Raw genomic sequence first — 14,475 nt, forward strand, 5'->3', positions numbered from 1 at the left:
TACACATTGGTCCAACTGCGAGCTTTTTTTACATTGATTTGCCATCCACACTGGAGGCTGCAATCTTTGATCTTCATCAACAAGTGCCTTAAGTCCGCCAAGATTTCAGCAAGCAAGGTTGTCTGTCCATTTGCTCTGCGTTGGTTGTTTGTGTGTTTCCGCGATGCTAATAGCTAGGTCACTGGTATTTCAACTAGTGGCAGGTTAACGAACATGATCAGGTTCCAGTTTGACTTCCAGAGTAAGCACAGACAATGAAGAAGGACTTGGGTCCCCACTTTGAAGGAAGAGCTGCTAAAAAAATCCCCAAACTGTATGAAATACTCAACTGTGTGGATGATAACAATGTGAGGATTCTAAAACATGTTATTGTGTTAATGTGAATCTTGTACATATATGAAGAGGCTGTTTTGCAAATGGAATAAAGGAATTGTGAATGATTTAAATCAGGAAAGATGTGCGACAGGGTGGTAAGTATTTATCCTGTATTCTGGGAAAATAATCAGACAATCTGGATTATATGTCAATTAATATGATACCTTAAATATTAATCAGTTTCAGAATGAAGCTAATGTGACGAGGAAGGTCCGAGAGAGCTACTAGAATGTTCCGACTCTGTGAAAAGTGCTATGTTGAAATCTCATGATTGCTCATAATTTGAGATGAGTAGTAAACTTTCTCTTGTTTCTAAACCATTGCCTACATTACAACTAGATATATAGCTAAGCAACACATAGTTTTAGACAAGATATATCCACCATATTGTGGTTTATGGATCTTTCCATAGTTTTTTACCTATAGTACACTGCTGAACATTTTCCATTCTCATTTGGTGTTAGATGACACAATATGACTGTTATCACCATAAAATAAAGGAAGAGGAAAATCCTACTGGAACAGAGGAAAAGGGGAGAAAATGTTCATGCATATTTGCTTTTATTATTCTTTATTTTTTGATTTTGTTATCAGCTGGGTTACTTGGGGAGCCAAAGTTCAAATGCATAGGCTGCTCTTCTAGAAAAAGAAGGCTTTCTACTACTATAGAGTCCCAATCTCAGAAACCTACCTGGGGCAGCTCTACTCTGTCAGATGGGGTCACTATCAATTGAAATCCACTTGATTACAATGAATTTGGTTTCTGGATAGGCCTTTGACAAAGGTTATTCCTCATTAAATAGGGTAGAAACATTCCCTTTATTAAATGGAATATCTGCTTATCTATTTGTAGAAAAATTAAACATGTCTCATATCTTATGTCATGTACAAAGATTACTCCAAGACATATCAAAGATATAAAGCCTGAAACCCAAAAGACCACCAAAGAAAAAAAATAGGGGAAAATGTAGGTGTATAATACATGGCATAAATATACTACCAATTCAAAGTGAAAACATACAAATAGAAGAAAATACACTAGTTTACTGGGACCTCCTAAAAATTAGAAATTTAGGATTTCACCAGAAGAGAATAAGTAAAACCCCAGGACTTGGGGAAGGGGAAGTTTTGACAACATGTTGGCCGAGGACTAATCCCTAAAATTTGTACACGACTTCTACAACTCACCGACAAAAAGCCAAATATTCCGATTTTAAAATGAACAGCATGTTAAACATGTCACAAAAGAAGATACCCAAGCAGTCGACAAAGACATGAGTGGATTCTTGCCATTATTATCCATTAATAAAACACAAATCAAAATCATATGAAGTATCATATCACCCATATAGTAGTAGTGAAGCTCAAAAATCAGAAGACAGCAGCACTGGTGAGGGCATGGAGAAATGAGACTATTACACATTTCTGGTGGGATCTAAAAGCCACTGTGGCAAAGCAAGTCACTTACTTAAGAAGTTGGGATTACAAACCCACTACTAGCTACCACGAAGCAGCTTCAACAGTTCTTGGGATAATTCCACTATCTTTTCATTTTATTTTTCCCTTTACTTTCTGAAGCCTCCTTGACAAAGGGAAATAGGAGTTGTATGTGAGTAAATCGGTGCATGCCCACATTCATGCCAGCCTATTCCTCATAGTAAACACATGGGGACAACCCACCTGTCCCTCAATGGAAGAACAGAGAATCAAACTATGTACTGCACTCAGTGGGACAGCCTGTGATTTTCTGAAGGATTAGGAGTATGCTTATAAGAAGCAAAAAAAGCTTAAGAAAGAGTATTTTCCCCAATATATTAAATCAAATACAGTAAAGAAAGATATAAACAATGCATCACGTTAGCAAATAATTAAAAGTAATAATGTAAGCAGAAAGTACAGCAGTTGAAAAGTCAACTTTATGTAATATGCCAAATTTATTTTAAATGTTTAATTAAATTAAACATAAATATTGCATGAATAGGAAAATATATGTAGATTTTTATTTGTATGGAGACAATGACTATACACAATGAAGATGGAAACCTAATCCAACTACTGATTTTGTTTAAATGAAATTCTGATAATTCTTTTTAATTGAAACAATACATAAATATAACTTGTAAACAGCTAATTTTACTTTGACAACTGTTGTGTTAGAAAAATGGTGGGAATGTTATAGATATACTCAAGTAATCTTGCATAATGTAGAAAAGTACACGGAGACTTCAAAAGATTAAAAATAGTACAACTTCTATTGTAGCACACAGCCTCGGGCCAATTAGACAGAAAGCGCTCACCTGTTTTAGGATCTACAGAGAAGTAGGGCTGTCCTTGGAGAATACTGTAAACAACCCGCGCGCTGTTTCCATAGGTAGGGTCATCTGCATCGGTGGCTGTCACCTGTAGAACAGAGGTACCTGTGCATTCAGGAAAACAACATTTAGTTTATGATGTGTTTAATACCTGATTTATCTGCATACACAGGAAATGCTTAAAATAGGTGCTGCCAAGTAAATTTCTTTCTTTCATTTATCTATCAACCATGTACTGCCTTTCTTCCCTTGCTGTCAGTTATATTGACTAAGGCTCCAGGGTAGAAGGCTTAGTCTCAGATACTTTAATGGATCTTTCAATTTACTAAAAAACTCCTCACCATCATAAAGACGAGGCCAACACACAGTAACAGCACAGGATGGGGTAGAACGGGCCAGTACATTTCCAAGATTGTAATTCTTTTTTTAAAAATCATTTTATTTTTGACTCTTTCTTTTTCATCAAAACTATAATAAATTTTATGAAATTATGGGGATGGGTTGGAAAGATGGAACCTATTACAAAGATCTACATGCAACCTCCTCCCTGGGGGATGGACAACAGAAATTGGGTGAAGGGAGACGTTGGACAGGGCAAGCTATGACAATATAATAATTTATAAATGATCAAGGTTTCATGAGGGAGGGGGGAATGGGGAGAGAGGGGAAAAGTGAGGACCTGATGCCAGGGGCTTAAGTGGAGAGCAAATGTTTTAAGAATGATGAAGGCAGTGGATGTATAAATGCGCTTTACACAATTGATATATGTATGGATTGTGATAAGAGTTGTATGAGTCCCTAATAAAAAAAATTTAAAAATAAGTATTACAAGCATAGTTTCATATAATTTTATGCCTTTGGGTGAATGACCATTACTATGGGCACTTAGAATAAACTGTTGCACAGAATGTAAATTTGTGATTTCCACGTTGGTGGCTGTCCATCCACCCACCTTAGGGAGAAGCGTGATTAACAATTCCAGTTCAACTCTTTGTTTTCTGAACTACAACCCAACACTACGATTATAAGAGTTACAGTGTTTCCATTGTATTTATGAATCATGATTTGCATAACCAGTGTCCTATGATGGAGACTGTGGGTTGTTTGCATATTTTGACACCATAAAAAACACAATGGTCAATATCAATTGTTCAGCTCTTTGTATTTGCACAGCTTTCTCTGTAGGGGGCATATTCACTTTACAGTTTGATCCAGTTCGATGACCCCCCTTGAAGGAATGTTAACCAACACCAGGTTTAAAGACGTTATTTTCACCTGCTTATTAGCATTGAGTTTTATCAAATCATGGTTTTAGATTCGACTGTGTAGACTGATTTAAATATTTGATAAAATGGAATACTTTCTCTCTAATTGCTTATTCACACTTACTGTTTAATTATTTAATGTGAGCTAAGGATATTTTTTAAAATCATTTTATTGGGGCCTCCTACAACTCTTATCACAATCCATCCACTGTGTCAAACACATTTGTACATTTGTTTCCCTCATCATTCTCAAAAATATTTTCTTTCTATTTGAGCCCTTGGAACTCTTGAAGGGAGTAGAAAGTCCTGTCTTCTCCCATGGATCTGCTGACCTTGTAGCTGGCAGCCCCGTGAGTAAACACCACAACACATGTGCTCCTTCCTCATGAAAGACTGAGTGGTATGTTTACCAGTCACAGAAGTAGGGTTGTGAGATATGCATGCTGCTCAGAGATAATGTGATTCAGTGTGGGGAGAGATCAAAGGTTTGGCACACATATACACTGTATGCCATGGAACTGGAATGGTTTGGGAATTGACAGTAAATAGCTGGGGGCATTAGAACAACTCATTAAGTCCTTCTTGTTATGTCAGGAGCTTTCCTCTTATCTGAACCATTCAGTGAGTTCCTCAACAGGTCTGTTCGAGTACTAGCTTGCTTTTTAATGCCCTCTACAAGGCATTAGTGTGATTTTCATTCTAAAATGTACACATAACATGTCCATAACAATTGATTTTCAAAGTCTACAAGGTATTAGCGTGATTTTCATTCTAAACAATTGATTTTCAAAGATGAACATGTTTCCTAAATAATGTCAAAGGCTATAATATGAAATAATTCAAAGGATTAAACATTAGTCTTTTTCATGTTTACATTTAAACACTTGATTTGCATAATTAGATACATCTTGCTATTTCAGATATTTCTAAATGAAAACTAATTTGAATGTAGCACGATAACCACCAATTGATTATACATAACTTTTATTGTAGAGTTATTAGGTAAGAACTCTCATCACTCTAGTGTGTATTATTTTTATTAGAAAAAATTTCTACCTGCCACTTAGGGTAATGCATCAAACAAATAAATGTCCACTCTTGTACTCGAGAGGCCCAGGTGGCACAGTTGCTAAGAGCTGCACTTCAGTCTGCATTTCAAAACCAACAGCAATCATCCTCATTCATTGTGCAGCATCCGCAGGCACGTGATGCAATTGAAACACAGCACGGCGTGGGACTGTGGCTCACTTGAGCCCTCACAGTAATATCCTTGCCCTTTAGCTCTAAATAGGCCTTTTGCATCAGATGTGCCAATGCAAGATGATGTTTGATTTATTGATTGCTAATTTGAATATTCATAGATTGGGGCGACAAGTAAAATTAAGTATTTGATAAATTTCACTTTTCTCTTCTGATCATAAGGTTTTCATTGATCCAGTTGTGGTATCTATATTTATACATAATACAGATACAATATCTTTATTATATATGTCAAAATGTATAATTCTAGAGACCAACTGTAAGATCGGTGGTTTGAATCCACTAGCTGCTCTGCAGGGGAAAGCTGAGGTTGTCTGTTCCTGTAAAGACTTAACATCTCCAAAAACCCAAAGGAGTACTTCTATGAGTATAAATGGACTTAATGACAGTGGGTTTGGTATCTTGATTTTTGAAACCCAAACCCCAAGAGATATTGCCTCATTGTTGCTTCAGAGAAACAGTTACGCTACGGGGCAGATTATAACTGCTTGCCAGGAATTCACAGGTTGTAAAACTTTTCAGAAAAATTCATATCTCTCTGAGGTAGTAGACAGTCGATTTGAAATGCTGACCTTGTAGTTCAGCAGTCTAAAACCTAAAACATGGCTCCACCAGGGTCGCCAAGTCAGCCCAGGAAACCCAATAAATTTAGTGTGCCAATGTCTTTTGGCAACACTTATTAGCAGATTAGAAATGTATATAGGTCTTTCTATAACATGTTAGGATGACATTCTTAAATAGTGTTTGCACATGAATTGTGTGTGCCGAGATGTCATTAGTTATTACTCAAATTCAGAGGGGATGACTATTTGTCTAATGGGAATATCATAGTACGGGGCAAATAAACCATAAAATTGACACTAAATGTCAGTGATTACTTATAGAATGCTGATGGGAATGTAAACGCTTATCATTTTCTCACATTATGAAGAAATTGCCGTTTTGGTCATTTTTCCCAAAGAGATGGAATCATGTTTCTATAAAATCCTTGAGATGGATATTCACAGCAGATATATTTTTGATAGCTCCAATAGAAATGTCCACCAATGGGCGTATGATTAGAAAACAAACAAACAGCAACAAAATGTACTGGATATAAATACAATGTAAATACATAAAAATAAACAAATTATTGATATACTCAACAAGTTTGAGGAACCTGCAGTGAAGTATGCTAATTAAAAATGTCATCACTAAAGTGCTTTATAAACGCATACAAAAACACCGCACCACCACCACGACCACCATCACCGCCACACCTGGATAAGTCAAAAAGTATTATTATGAATGTGTCTGTTTATACTTGAACATAATTATTCAAAAAGAAATATGTTTAAAGTGTCTCTATAGTCAATATATGCCTATAGACACATTCTTGAAGTAACACATGTATCTTAGTCTCTTGGGGGTACCTTACAAATATATATGTAATCAAAACTGTTCCTTCTGGGGAAATCTCCTGGTCTGGTTACATTCAAGGTGAAGAGTTTGAAGTTCAGAAGAACATGGCAACTGGCTTGTTTTCTTCTGGGTGGGGAGAGGGGTGAGGAACTCCTAAGTGGTGATCTTGATAGATTTTCTTAAAGGACAAAGGATGATCGTGGAGGTTTATTCTGAAGAAGATTTAAGAAGGTTGATCACTCTATTGGTGGGAAAAGGGCCCAGGAAGTTGCACCAAAGACCAGCTTTTCGTTCTGACCCTCCATTTGCTCCTTCCCGGAGGGTTGCCAGCGCTACCTTACGGATGTTGCTGGGAGAGCATGCCTCCTTCGCCACACACCCACATTTGACCGTGTCAGACTTGTGTTGCTCCCTAAACAAAAAGAATATCAAAAGGGATCACTGTTTGAAGCAGTTGGGGGGATAGGATATGAGATTTGTCATTTTCAGGTGATATGAATCAAGGAGTTTAGGGTTTTTTGAGAAATGGTTAAAGAATGGGAAACACTGCATTTAGAATTGTACATATCTGCAAGGAGAATATACTAAGTAACAAAATCTTCACATTTTTGATATGGTTATTCAAAAAAAGGTTTTAAGTTAGAGTTAGAAAATCAAATATGAAGGTCACAGCCAGTATATTTTAAACTAAAAAAAACTGAAAAAAATCAAGCGTTGGGTTTAAATAGTGAAAAATTCCATGGGTGAAATAAATGGTACAAGAAGCATCCAAGGAAGATAGGAAGAATACACATAGTCCCGGAGCCCCAAGGAACAAGTGGACATTCAACCATTTCTAGAAGTAGCGTATAAGCAAGAACCAATGGTCGTGAAAGAAGTCATACAACTTGCACTGGAAGCATCAGCCAAAACATGGCAACTCTAAGTGATGGAATACCAAAGGAAATGTTTCAATGAGCTGTTGAAGCCCTGGACGCACTCTCTCACCTATGTCACAAAATTTGGAAGAGAGATACTGGACACAGGACCTGGAAGAGACCTGTTCCAGCTAAAGGTCATCCAACAGAATACTCAAATTAGAGAACAATTTCACTAATCTCACATGCAAGTAACCTTTTGCTGAAGATCATCCAATAAAGGTTGCAGTAGTCCAGTGACAGGGAACTGTCAGACATTTAAGCAGAATTCCAGAGAGGATTTGATATCAGATGAATCTTGACCGAAAGCAGAGGATACCATAGAGATGTTTACTTGTGTCTTATTGACTATGAAAAATGGCATTTCCTGTATGACCCGCACTAAACTATGGAGAGCCCTGAGAAGGATCGGAGTTCCCAACACTGCATTGTTCTCATGGGGAACTTGTACATGGATGGAGAGCAGCTGTGTGAACAGAAAAAGGGAATACTACGTGGCTAATAATAAGGAGAGGTGTGTAAAGGTTGTATCCTCCCACCATACATCTTCAATCTGTTTGCTGACCAAATAATCAAATAAACTAAATAACAGGAAGAAGAAGTCAGTATCAACATTGGTTTCTAGGTGCCCTCAACTTGGTTTGATTCAGAGGGACCCTATGTACAACAGGATAATACATGCCCACGAGCTGCACAATCCTCATCATTATTTTCATGTTCGAGCCCATTGCTGCAGTCCTTGTGTCAATCCATCTTAGTGAATGTCTTCCTATTTTTTCCTGCCCCAATACTTAATTAAGTATGATGTCCTTCTCCAGGGACTGGTGTCTCCTGGCAACATGTCCGATGTATGTGAGACTAAGTCTCATCACAATTATTTTCCAGGAGCATTCTGAATGTATTTGCAGCAGAACAGATGTGTCTATTCTTCTGGAATTCATGGTATTTTGTATATTCATTCCAGCATGGTAATTCAAATATATTGATTCTTCTTTTGTCTTCCTTATTCAATATCCAACTTTATCATGTGTATGAAGTGATTGAAAATACCATTGGTTGGATCAGGTGCACGTTTTCCCTCAAAGTAATATTCTTGCTTTTCAACACTTCAAAGAGGTCTTGTGCAGCACATTTATCCCCTGCAACAATGTCCATTAGTCTCCTGATCGATGCTTCCATGAACAATAATTGTGGAACCAAGCATGATGAGATCCTTGACAACTTCAATCTTTGCTCTGTATCAAGAGCTTATTACTGGTTCAGTTGTGATGATTCTGGTTTATTTCAGTTTGAGTTGTAATCCATAACGGAAGGCTGCAAACTTGTTAGAAAATCTTCAAGTCCTCCTCTCTTTCAGAAAGCAAGAATACGTTTCTGCATATCCCAGGTTGTCAACAAGAATCCATCCAAAACATTCTCCTTCATAAAATCCAGTTTCTCTGATTATTTTCTCAATACAGAGATTGAATAAGCATGATAAGAGTATACAATCCTGGCACATACCTTTTCTGATTTTAAACCAGATAGAACGCCCATGTTCTTCTTGCACAACTGCCTCTTGATCAATGTACAAGCACTGCATGAGCACCATGATATATTCTGGAATCCTTTCATCTCAAGTTTATACATAGTTTTTTATGATCCACATAGTGAAATTTTTTGAATAGTAATTAAAACAGAAATAAATATATCTCTTGTATTCCCTACATTCAGCAAAGATACATCTGACAACAACAAAAGCAACTCTTGTTCCTAATCTTCTGAATCTGACCTGGACCTGTGAGAAATCCGTCTATGTATTGCTGCTATGATTTCTGGATGATCTTCAGCAAAATTTACTTGTATGTGATATCATTTCCTGTAGCATTTTTTGTTTTTTGGCGAATGCACTTGATGCATCTTGTACTGCTTCACTGAGCACCCGGCATTCTTGGTTATGTGTTACCTCTTGAAATGGATGAATGTAGACTATCTATTTTTTGGTATACTGTGCATTCTTTCCATTGTCTTTTAATGCTTCCTGCATCATTCAATATTTTTCCCATAGAATCTTTCTATATTGTAGTTCAAGAATGATTTCTTTTACTATGTATGTTGAACATGCACCTTCCTGACATGATCGCTGAAGACAAAATGGGTGTATAACAAATATGCCTGACTATCAAAAGATATAGCCTCCGGGATCTTAAAGTCTTGAATACAAACAAGCGGTCATCTACCTGAGAAGCAACAAAGTACACATGGAAGAAGCACACCAGCCTGTGTGATCATGAGGTGTCTATGGGATAAGTTATCAGGCATCAAATACCCAAAAGAAAAAATCATATCAATGTGAATGAGGGGGAGTTCAGAGTGGGGACTCAAAGTCCATCTGTAGACAATTGTATATCTCTTTACAGAAAGGTCACAAGGAAGAGACGAGCTAGTCAGGGTGCAGTATAGCACTGATGAAACCTACAACTCTCCTTTAGTTCTTTAATGCTTCCTGCCCCTCCCCCCCCATTACCACCACTATCATAATCCTAATTCTACCTACAAATCCAGCTAGATCAGAGCATGTACATGGGTACAGATAAGAGCTGGAATGCAGGACAGATAAACCCCTCTGGACCAGTAATGAGAGTACTTATACTAGGAGAATAAGGGGAAGGTGGAGGGAGAAAGGAGGAACCAATCACACTGATCTACATATAAGCCCCTCCCTGGGGGATGGACATCACAAAAGTGTAAGACATGAAGAAATACTGATTTCTAAATTTTCAGGGGTTCATGAGGGAGGGAGTGGGGGGAGGGAAGGAGGGGAAAATGAGGAGCTGATACCAAGGGATCAAGTGGAAAGAAAATGTTTTGAGAATGATGATGGCAACAAATGTACAAATGTGCTTGACACAATGGATGCATGGATGTATTGTGATGAAAGCTGTATGAGCCCAATACAATGATTAACAATATATGCTGAACATGTTCTTCATTTTGGGTTGTCGAACTCTATGTCTTTGCACATCTCATTCTAATGTTTTATTTTGTGTTGTCAAGCTGCCTAGAATGGGACAAAAACGCGATCCCAGTATATTATTGATCTATTGATAGAAGAGGAACGGTGATGATATTGGGCATGCAGCAGTTACTGGACTTCAGGAGAAGAGCTTCATATTGAGCCTTAGAATTCTAGCCAACGTGAACTTAGGCTTATCAAATCCCCGGGTTTTGAAACTTGCTCCGGCTCTGCAATCACGATTTCATTCTAAATCACTTTTAAAGCTTGAAAAATAGCCCTTGAGCCACCATCCCTGAGCAAGACAGAGTGCATGATAACCCCTCATTTGCAGTGATAGGCTGAACCACTACACAAAAGAAAAAGGGTTCTGCTTGGCTTGAGCTGTCTATAAAAGTCCAGCCTGGTTAAATGAAAGCTGAGATGCATGAAAGGCCTGACATGTCAAATACTGCAGAAGTCAAGGGTGAAAGAGGCGAAGGACCATTGGGTGAATATTAACTGCATCACCTATGACAGGGCTGGCTTAAATCCACAGAGGGCCGCGAGCAAAGAAGAAAGTATAATGGAAGGAAGAACGGACATATAATTTTACCGTACATGAGACAAAACTGATGAACATCAACGTGTATTAATGTTCATACACATTGTTCACACAACCTTACCCCTTTGATTGCACCTCATGTGGGAAGAAAGGAGAGGCAAGTTAATCCTCCTACTTGCCTGGCGCTGTAGGGCCAGAGGCTGCTCACCAAATGTAAGAGAGAGACTGTTAGAGAGCCATGAGGATATTTCCCTTATCTGGTTGATATGCGTTTGTCATAGTTGTGATTTGATTAGGGAATCACTATAAAATTGATTTGCATTTGAAACATTTTTCTCTTAGAACAACTTCTACTCTATTCTGACAATATAGCTTTCCTCAGTATCTAAAGTGTACATGTCTATTTTTCATAATTTTAACAACTTTTATCCTTTTATTGGGAGCTTCTACAGAGATCATAACAGTCCATTGTTCAATCACATCTGGTGGTATTGTTCAATTACTACCACAGTCAGTTTCAAACATTTTCTTTCTTCTTGAACGACTGGATATCAGCCCCGCTTAATCTCCCCTCCTCCCCGACCCTGCCCACCAGGATACCGTCATTTTATTTTTATTTCTTTGCCACATCTCACACCATCCAATATATCCATTTATATCAAAGTCTGTTGTTCATTCCCCTCCAAAAGAGCTGTACAGTCATCATTGCTGTCAAGTGCTCTCCCTTTCCCGTGTCACCACCACCACCTCCCCACGTCCCATCCCCTCAGGAAACTATGACTCCCGTTGCTGTTTCTGAAGGGTTCTCTATCTTGGCTATCATGTATGGAATGATATTAATTATATCAATGAACATGCACACGTCTAACATGATTAATTATCTTAAACAAATAAAAACCATTATAGTAAGAAGAGGAAATATTTTTTTTTAAACAAACACACATGAGAGGATAGTTATGTGCTTCATCTGTGCTATAATGCACCCGGATTTATCCTCCTTCCACGTGGCCCTTCTGAGAGGGACTGTCCAATTAGCTTGCAGGTGGGTTTGGGTCTTCATTACCTCCCTGCCCTTTCACATCAATTTGGTTGTTTGGTTTTGAACTTCTGATCACACAGGATGGTGTGCTTCCTCTATGTGGGCTTAGTTGCCTCCCTGCTAGATGGCCGCTTGTTTGACTACAAGGCTTACAGACACTACACATGACTTGAGAGTAATAATTTAATGACATTTAATAGCCATATTAAGGTCCAGAATTTTGAAAGATATTTCTAAGAACTTAGAAAAACAAAACAACTAAATCTGTTTCCTATGACTCATGAGAACAAACAGCCTCCTCTTCCCCATCTGTTTGAAGAGCTCACCTTGTTGTTGCAGAGCAGTGCTCAATGCACAGTGTCACCAAGTGCAGCTCTGTAGCAACCAAGAAGCTGCTGCTTAAAGGGATTTCAAGGGCTTGCATTGCACAGTTCAACAAGCCAAACTGCCACAGGACATGATAGGGCCTTGTTGTCTGGGGTGAGGAGTTATTTTGAACTTAGAGATATCATGCGATAGAGTAGGGGTTTGGAGGCTCCGCAGAGCACATCTACTTGTCTTTATCTCAAGGAAGTGGTAAGTGGGTTTGAAATGTCAAATATTCACTTAGCAGTTGATCACTTAACCATTGTCTCCAGAGGGCATTTAATAGAATAGAATGAAGTGGCAAATATGAAAGAAAACATTTCTGCCATTGTTCAAGACTTTTTTAAGATGGCTAGAGGTCTTTGGTCTAAGGAAAACACATCTCTGATTACACATTTATGTACATGTTCTAACTAAATGGGATCGTAATAAAACCCATACATGCTTCAGTTTATTCTACACTCAATAGGACTACTTTCCTCCTTCACAGAGTTTCTAAATGACTGCACGATAACCATAAGAACAAACCAAACTCTTCAATCTATAGGATAATTGTAGTGGGTGGACCATATAGTTGTTTCTAAATTTGTAGTTACTCTGTACCTGAATTTGAAACTAGAGACAAAAGTTTTATTTCACCCAAAATGATCCATAATGCACTATGCTATTTACTGGATACAACATGCATCAAAAAGGAAATAAAATAAGAAAACTTATACTCACAAATCAATTAAATTATGTTGGGTAAGTATGAATGATTCTTCATGGTTATTAATGAGTATAAAAGTCATCATAGGGACTGGGCACACATTATATAGTGCTGTTGTTAGGAACCCCTAATGTCAGTTCTGATTCATAGCAATGCTAAGTACAATGGAAGGAAACACAGCTGTATCAGAGAAGGTAGATTATTTGAGGAAGTACATGACATCAGGATTGGAGGAAGAATGATTAACAACCGTCATCCAATATCCTCACATTTAGACCAATAGGACACATTTGGATACGTGGAGGAAAGATTGAAGTTTTCAAGGATTTTGATTTGTTTGGATCCACAAGCAAAGTTCAGGGAAGCATGGGTCAAGAGATCAAACAATGCATTGTTTGGGGTAAATCTGCTGCAGGAAACCACTTTAGGGTATTACAAAGCAAGGGTGTTACTTTGAAGACTAAAGTCCTTGGTATTTTCAACTGTTTCATATGCAGGTGAAAAGTGGACATTGAATAAGGAAGACTGAAGAAGAAGAAGAGATGCATTTGTATTGTGTTGCTGGTGGAGAAAAATGGCGGTAACAGAAACTGCCAAAAGAACAAGCAGATGTGTCTGAAAGTCAGATGTCCAGAGAAGTATAGCAAGCACGAGAGACGTCATCCAAGTACTTGGACGTGCCTTCAGGAAAGCCTAGTTCCTGGAAAGGACATCCTGCTTACTAGAGGGCACTGGAGAGAGGAAGATGAGACTTGTTGACCCAGCGGCTCCGACAAAGGCCCTGCTGTGAGGACACGCAGGACCAGGTGATGGCTCCCTTTGCTGTGCCTTGTGTCACTATTTGTTAAGACTGATTCAAGGGCATCTAAAAAAATAATAACGTCTTTGAAAAAATCAGTCTTCACATATGTATGCATAGGAAAAGTCACTTTATGCACATCTAATTAATTTACTCATATACGGGTGCTCAAGCCACATACCAAGATAGAAAGGGGAGGTATTTTCCTCTGCATCTTAGAGGTCTCAAACAAATGCATACGTACGGTACAACTGTCTACTTTCTTCTCACTACTATTGAGTCAATTCCAAGCCATAGCAACCCTATAGGACAGGGTCGAACTGCCTCTGGGAGTTTCTGAGACTGTAACTCTTAGCATATAGCCTCATCTTTCCCCAGGGTTACTGCTAGTGGTTTTGAACTGTTGGCCTTTCAGATCAGGATGCCATCAGGAATCTTAGTATCATCAAATGGGAATTTATTTATTCCTATAGATTATGACATGGATAAGATC

General features: G+C 38.1%; 1 protein-coding gene across 2 annotated transcripts in view; it reads right to left on the reverse strand.

The window, feature by feature from the left end:
* The window catches only part of CDH18 (cadherin 18), a 360,438-nt gene that overhangs the window by 228,409 nt on the left and 117,554 nt on the right, over positions 1–14,475 (reverse strand). The window contains exon 3 of one of the 2 annotated variants that reach the window (XM_075542989.1): positions 2,673–2,792. The exons of the other annotated variant lie outside the window; for it this stretch is intronic. Within the exon in view, the coding sequence (XP_075399104.1) occupies positions 2,673–2,792 (120 nt within the window). The remainder of the gene's footprint in view (positions 1–2,672; positions 2,793–14,475) is intronic. 2 annotated transcript variants of the gene reach the window in all.

Source organism: Tenrec ecaudatus, chromosome 2, assembly GCF_050624435.1.
Source record: "Tenrec ecaudatus isolate mTenEca1 chromosome 2, mTenEca1.hap1, whole genome shotgun sequence".
Taxonomy (NCBI): domain Eukaryota; kingdom Metazoa; phylum Chordata; class Mammalia; order Afrosoricida; family Tenrecidae; genus Tenrec; species Tenrec ecaudatus.